The sequence below is a fragment of the Cajanus cajan genome, chromosome 10, assembly GCF_000230855.2.
Source record: "Cajanus cajan strain Asha chromosome 10, NIPB_CcT2T_4, whole genome shotgun sequence".
Taxonomy (NCBI): domain Eukaryota; kingdom Viridiplantae; phylum Streptophyta; class Magnoliopsida; order Fabales; family Fabaceae; genus Cajanus; species Cajanus cajan.
In genome coordinates, this window is record NC_138526.1 from 49,814,712 (window position 1) to 49,821,912 (window position 7,201).

The 7,201-nt window shown below is 31.0% G+C and overlaps 2 protein-coding genes across 2 annotated transcripts; both read left to right on the plus strand.

Moving 5' to 3' along the window:
* The first annotated feature begins 101 nt into the window (after positions 1-101).
* Positions 102-1,949, plus strand: LOC109805424 (EPIDERMAL PATTERNING FACTOR-like protein 3). The gene is made up of 3 exons (XM_020367486.3): positions 102-1,216; positions 1,371-1,432; positions 1,512-1,949. Exons 1-3 carry the CDS (start codon positions 1,105-1,107, stop codon positions 1,737-1,739), a joined length of 402 nt encoding a protein of 133 aa, XP_020223075.2. The 5' UTR covers positions 102-1,104; the 3' UTR covers positions 1,740-1,949.
* Positions 1,950-4,088: 2,139 nt separating this feature from the next.
* On the plus strand, positions 4,089-7,201 carry LOC109806428 (coatomer subunit zeta-3). The gene is made up of 6 exons (XM_020368823.3): positions 4,089-4,229; positions 5,069-5,228; positions 6,295-6,442; positions 6,544-6,621; positions 6,704-6,788; positions 7,027-7,201. Exons 1-6 carry the CDS (start codon positions 4,218-4,220, stop codon positions 7,084-7,086), a joined length of 543 nt encoding a protein of 180 aa, XP_020224412.1. The 5' UTR covers positions 4,089-4,217; the 3' UTR covers positions 7,087-7,201.

The window sequence follows — 7,201 nt, forward strand, 5'->3', positions numbered from 1 at the left end:
ACTTTTTAATAATCATATTATTAATTTGAAGTTTTCATTAACTTTATTAATTAGCTTTTCTTCTAAAAATCTGATCAAACAATTTTTATGAGATTTATTTTTTCAATCACATTTTTTAAATATAAAATTTTTGTTAAAAGAGATGGAGTCTAATTCTCCAGGACCCCATTAGTTTGGATCAAATACAAATCTACGAAATTAACCAGACAAAATATAAAATTAGTCTTAAGTTAAATAAAATCGAGTTCTCCCAGCCTCAAAAACACTTTATGACTTAGAGCATAGTAAATGCCGGAGTAATTAGAATGCAGCGAAGGATGTACAAATTTAATGACATATAAAGGAATGGTCCAGATTTTGAATATTGATGGAGAGATTTGTCTGTTACCCAATAACTAACTCGAAGAAAGTTGACCCTACCACATTAATTAATTAATACATCAATTTATCTAACTCCATAAATATAATATTTTAATTGGTGCACAGTGCAGACTTTTTTTTTTTTTTTTTTTTTTCTCTTCCCGCACGCTGTCATTGATTTCTTTCTTCCGTATATGGCAATGAAATTATAGCATCACTAAAAGACAAGAGCTCTGCAGTCTAGGTTTCATATTCATTATTTTAATCTGAAATGTCAGAAAAGTTACGAGGCTCATGCAGATGTTTCAGACCCAAAATGGGTGCTGTTATTCTGCACTTGTGGATCACCGTATATATTGCGTTACTTTTAGATTGATTTGATTTAGAGATTTGAGAGAGATGAGAAAAAAGAAAAGATATAAAACTTTGGCTAGCTTGTATTGAAAGGTAAGCAATCCAAAGTTAGAGGCTGAAAGAGAGTGCAAACATAGACTAGTCTCTTAGGAGTTGTGTTCCTACTTTCTGGAGCGAAGCAAAATCACTTGCTAGCTTCTCAAGCAAAATCACTTAGATCTTATTCTCCCCTTCTTTTTGGGAATTGCAAGCTCTTTAATTTTCTACCCTTTCTCCCCCTTCTTATATTCCATAATTCAGCAATCATCATGTCATGCCTCTTGTTGTGAAGGGAGAAAGAAAGAACATTCACATTCATCATTTGCTATATTTTGAAAAAAGAAAAAAAAAATGAAAGCGAGATTCTTTTGTTTTCTGCTAGCTCTACCAATAGTGAGTTGGGTGTGTGTATTGGCAAAGAGGCCCTTTCCTCCAATTGATGTCATGACAATGTCTCATCCAGGTTAGTTATAATTACGTGTTCATCATATTCATATGACTTTTGCTTCAACTTTTATGCCAATTAAATATATATTTTTCAAACGCATACATCATTGTTCTTTGGCATTAATTAACCATTTTATTAATTGGGTCCCATGTTGTCTATGTTCCATCAGGCCTCAAAGAGGCACCAGGATCAGTGTCTTCACCACCTTATAATACTGAAGAGTCGGAAAAGGTGTGTGTCTTCCTTCTCCAATTATACAAATGTTTAGCTATGCTAACCAAGTGAAGTGTTTGTTTTTTCTTTTGTAAAGGGTTTGGTTATGACAGATGTACTTATGGAAGAAGGCGCATATAGAGGAGTGAGCAAGATAGGGTCAAGTCCACCAAGTTGTGAGCACAAGTGCTATGGTTGCACTCCATGTGAAGCTATTCAAGTGCCCAGCACCAGCAGAAGACGCACTCATTTGAGAGTTCAATATGCAAATTACGAGCCCGAGAGTTGGAAATGCAAGTGTGGTCCTTCTCTTTACAGTCCCTGAATGTCATATATCTTGTTCATTAGTTCATACCCATTCAACATACTTCATGTATAATCATTGATCAATCATCTTCTATCATCTCTGTCTCTCACCTTCATATTTATTGTAACCTCCTACATTATTCATTATTCAAAGGGTTTTAGTATTTAGTTATAGTTGTGACTACAATGCAAATTGCTACTAAATAGCACAACCTTAATTATCTTCCAACATCATGCATTAACTCTCATGGAACCGCTGCAATTTTGACAGGCATTTACTGCATGAATTTATCTCTTCTTGAATTTTGACTATTAGTGATTTTTGTTAAAACAAAATTATTTCTGTCTACATGCTTAATCCCTTATCCAACTGGACAAAATGGAAAAAATAGAAAATACTATGTGCAACGGTGTGGAGTAGCATATATATTAATTATCAGCAAGCAGGTCGCAAAAATCGAAGTATCATATGTATTTAAAATTTAGTTTACATAAAAAATAATAATAATAACAATTAAAGATAGGTCATGATTAGAAATCATGTAATAAAATAATCTCTTCCACAGCACCCACCAATGATTTACTGCGTTTTAATAGCTAGTTTATCTCAATCTTCATACTACAATACTACATACAGCGGGTCAACTTTGCAAGCTCAAAAATATTATATACTTAATAACATTACTATTATTTTTTTAAGTTTATCTAAATTGATTTTGATATAATAATTTTAATTATCTTTTTTACAAAATAAAATAAATGTTGTGTGATGTTCTAACTTTTAAGAGTTCTTACTCTTAATATTATTCTATTGGGCCTAATCTCCCTTGGCCATTTCTTTTACCAAAACAAAACTGAGGTTGATGATATATACACCTCCATTTTTTATACATACACCCTTTTTTTAAAAAAAATATTAAAATTTTAAATTATCCTTAATATTATTTGGAATAAAAAAAATTTATTCTGGAAAGTATTTTTCAAAGGTTGATGATATATATACCTCTTTTTTCCTATAAGTACACCTCCTTTTCAAAAAACAAATAATAAAAATTTTAAAATATTTTTAATTTTTTGCTTTTTTTTTTTTTTTTTTAAATTTTACATTCACAACATTTAATTTAGTACTTTTTTTTTACAGATCTTTCTTCTTCTTTTTTTCCATTTTTTCTTTTTTCAATTTTTACATGCACCCCGTTATCTTTCTTTCACCCCACCTATTTTGGTAGCATGTAAAAATTGAAAGAAAAAAAAAGTTGTGAAAAAAAAGAAAAAAGTAGAAAATTGAAAGTTAAAGGTATAAAATTAAAATATATATATATATATATATATAATATTTTATAATTTTTAAGAAAAAATAAAGGTGTACTTATAAAAAAAAGGAGGTATATATATCATGAGCCTTCCGAAAAGAACTTTCCGTCAGAATAATTACGGAAAGTACTTTCCAGAATACTAAAATTACTATTCCAGAAATAACTTTCCGTCAAAATAATTATGGAAAATACTTTCCATAACACTAGAATTACTATTGCGAAAAATTCTTTCCGGAATATTAACAGTGTGTGTATTTTTTACCATAATTCCGGAAAGAACTTTCTGCAATAGTAATTTTAGTGTTACAGAAAGTACTTTCTAGAATTATTCCGACGGAAAGTTATTTCCGGAATAGTAATTTTAGTATTCCGGAAAAAAACTTTCCATAATTATATACAAATACACCTCTAAAAAAAAATTTCAGGATAATTTTTTTTTTTATTTCAAATAATATTAAGGATAATTTAAGAATTTAATATATTTTTTTAAAAAAGGGAATGTATGTATAAAAAAAATGGAGGTGTATATATCATCAGCCCAAAACTGAACCCATTATGAATTAGTTTGTCTGAGAACAAACTGGGCCAACTGGGTTAGGCCGGTCAATAGACACCCCTCCAACCACAAGATAATTACTCTATGCTATGGATGCGATATTAAACTTTAGCTACACAATACAATTCAAGTAGTCATGACTCATTGGTGCCAAAAGATTTTGTTTGCGAGACAACTGCTCTATTTGAACAATTTTTTTTCTAAAAATATCTATAATAAAGAAAACAAAAAAAAATTGAAATAAGTTTTTTCATTAAAAAAAACTAGTAAAATTCTTTTCATATTAATTTTTCAAACTTTTATGTAAATAAATTTAACTTGCGAAAAAAATTATTTAATTTTTTCTTTTTATAATTTTTCTACTAAACAAAGGGGAGGGAAGTAGAATTTCAAGTTATATGTAAATGTAAGTAAGAAAATTTGATCAATTTAATTGTTTTAAAAAGAAAAACATTTTGACTTGAAGTTTTCAGCGTTGGTTTAGATGGTTTGAACACACTTTGAGGTGAAAAGTAGACTATTATGCTATTAAACTCTCACCCAAATAAAATAAAAAATCTCAATCATATTGCTATAAATATTAACACACACAGTCCCGCACTCTAACTAATTCTGTTTCTCCGAAATGGCGTCCTATGTAAGTCTCTCTCTCTCTCTCTCTGCATTCATCTTCCGACAATTTTCTTGCCATATTTCTCATTCTGCTCTTCACTGCACACAAATCACAATCAAAATGCAATACCTGAAAATTATTGATGCATCTGCTTCTTAATAGTTTCAACTCTTTCACGTTATTTATTCTCATTGATCCGTGAATCAATATGCATTATATCTTCTCTCATTTTTTTTTTCTTCGTCGGTAGTTATATGGATCGATTTGGAATTTGAACAATGATATATCTGCAAATCCGATATTTTATTATGCTTATTTCCGTTTCAGATCCGTTCATGACATTCTATTCACAGTATTTGCTCTTTAACTTTACCAACATCAATTGATAATTCTATATATGTGTTTGTGGAAATAGCACTGAGAGAATTGATCACAAACGGAAGAGATTCATTTTTCTCTTGTTTAGTCACAATTGAATACCGCAACTCTTAATTTGATTCTCCTGGTTTAAGAGTGCTTTGTGTATACATTATGATTCCTTGCATTCGACGTGTTTTTTATGGTTTTTGCAACGTCTGATGCCATAACCACGCGGTTATCGCAACTTGTTGAGAAATAGTATCAGATAATAGTGGTTAGTGTATTATAAAATTTATTATCCGAATGAGAACGATAATCAAACTGAAGAAAATGTGCTGCATTCCTTAATGAATAGAATGACATGGTAAAATAACAGAATCTAAATTATATTAAGATTGACAGTATATATTGTACACATGATGATATTTGTGTACAGTACAGGCTGCATGTATCATATGGTAGTGGTACTTCTTTCATGACTTGCTGGTACATTTCTTATGTAGAGCTCATGTCCGTCGATAAAGAATATTCTTCTTTTAGACTCCGATGGAAAGCGTGTGGCAGTCAAGTATTTTTCAGATGACTGGCCAACCAACAGTTCAAAGGTAGCCTTTGAGAAGTTTGTGTTCAGTAAGACTGTTAAGACAAATGCTCGAACAGAAGGTAAGCATCATAGCTTGACAGGCACTCACCACAATAGCAAGTCTGAATTTTATTTAGGGTGCTACCATACAAGTATTTCCTAGCGTTGGCTATGCCTGTCTGACATGATTCTTGATGAATGGATAGGTAAATTTTTTGTAGGTTTTAATGTTATGCAATATAAGTCTTTAAAGTCTGTTCTTGCTTGTATACTACTACTATAATATATTAAGCATATATACTCGATAAGTCCTTTTTAGTTTCAGTTTCAAAAGTGATTTCTTATGCTTGGTGAGGCTATAAGTAATCTTGGAGCTCGCCATAATCAACTAGAGCTTTTTGGCTTCTTTTTTATATAGTGGACAAAATTGAAATGTTTCTTACCTGGAACCCACAATAAAGAAATAATGAATAAAAAATATATAGAGCATCAAATCAGTTGAAGCCTTTCGTCAATATAGGAAATTCTTATGAAACATTTTAAAACGGCAGCAAGGCTTACTTCGTGCTTAAGTTCTTAATCCGATCTGATGATGCCTGACATTTCAGTTTCAAGTAATCATTATTTAGTTACCCTTTGTGTTTGAATGTTTTTTCATGAAGCACAACAATTCTATCAAATATGTAGTGGTTGGTCCCTTTGGTATATATTACATTACTTAATTAACAATTAGGTTGAGAGGTTGATTAGACTCACAGAAGGTACCGTTAGTCCGCAATTTAGTTCCAACATGTGATGGTAACATTTCTAATGACATGATTTTTCCTCTTTTTCCTTTTTGGTCAATCAACACGCATCCAACATCAGTATTTTCTTTTTGTCAAATGTACTGGTATTTATTGTTATCAATGAATTAAATAAATGCTTGTCAAAATTGTAGGACTGATCAATTTGTCAGAGTGAAATTTGAGATATATATAATATTGGTTTTTCTTCCCAATGTGTCTTTAAAAGGTTTATCCCAAACTCTTCAGTTGGAGAATTTTATTGGCATTTACTAAGTGGAAGTTTTGGTCAATATCATATATATAGGCATGTTTATCCTGTTTCTTTCGTAACTAGTATATTGTTTCGCATTATCTACAGCTGAGATCACATTACTCGAGAACAATATCATTATTTACAAATTTGTACAAGATCTGCATTTCTTTGTAACTGGCGGCGATGATGAAAATGAGATCGTTTTAGCTTCAGTTCTTCAGGGTTTCTTTGATGCAGTCACGCTTCTCTTGAGGTATATATTTTAGGTCGTATATTGCTTATAGATTTTAAATCTAGATGCACTTTTACTCATCATGCTTCTGTCTTGTATATTATATTTTGTGCCATTTACAGGAACAATGTTGACAAAAGAGAGGCCCTTGAAAACTTGGATCTCATTCTTTTATGCCTCGATGAGATTGTTGATGGAGGGTATGCATTTGTTACTGGTCACAGTTTGTTATTAGCATTGCATAAAATTTGATTTATTTTCTGAATATTTCCTCCCTTGAAGGATGATACTTGAAACAAATGGACCACTTATTGCTGAAAAAGTGACTTCCCATAGCATGGATGCTGACTCCCCCCTGTCTGAGCAGGTAATGCAACACTCTAATTATATTGTTTCTTTCATTAATGCATGCTTACTGTTTGATCTTACATTACAGAGACACATTTTATAATGTTATACTTATTATTTAACACTTCTTTCTTAAGGTTAATTTTGTTGTGAAAACTGAAATACTCAATTCTGATGTTTGATGAACAAATTTTTGGATAAGATCAGCATATTGCTTTGGTGGTCTTCAATCTGATTATAAATTTCTGATATTTCAGACTCTAACTCAAGCCTGGGCTACAGCTAGAGAACATTTGACAAGAACACTTCTAAAATAGGAGTTTCGTTATGTGCTAGAGATTTTTTTTATGATCTAGACACCGTTTTTTCTTTCCATTTGTTGTGAGCTACTACGATATGAATTTCACATCATACTGAACGCTGATTTTTTTA

Excerpts from the sequence above, each read along its gene's own strand:
- LOC109805424 (XM_020367486.3), top strand. The coding sequence starts at position 1,105 with ATGAAAGCGAGATTCTTTTGTTTTCTGCTAGCTCTACCAATAGTGAGT. Across the intron at positions 1,217-1,370 it reads CATGACAATGTCTCATCCAG|GCCTCAAAGAGGCACCAGGA; the intron begins GTTAGTTATAAT and ends ATGTTCCATCAG. Across the intron at positions 1,433-1,511 it reads ATACTGAAGAGTCGGAAAAG|GGTTTGGTTATGACAGATGT; the intron begins GTGTGTGTCTTC and ends TCTTTTGTAAAG.
- LOC109806428 (XM_020368823.3), top strand. Across the intron at positions 6,443-6,543 it reads GCAGTCACGCTTCTCTTGAG|GAACAATGTTGACAAAAGAG; the intron begins GTATATATTTTA and ends TGCCATTTACAG. Across the intron at positions 6,622-6,703 it reads GATGAGATTGTTGATGGAGG|GATGATACTTGAAACAAATG; the intron begins GTATGCATTTGT and ends CCTCCCTTGAAG.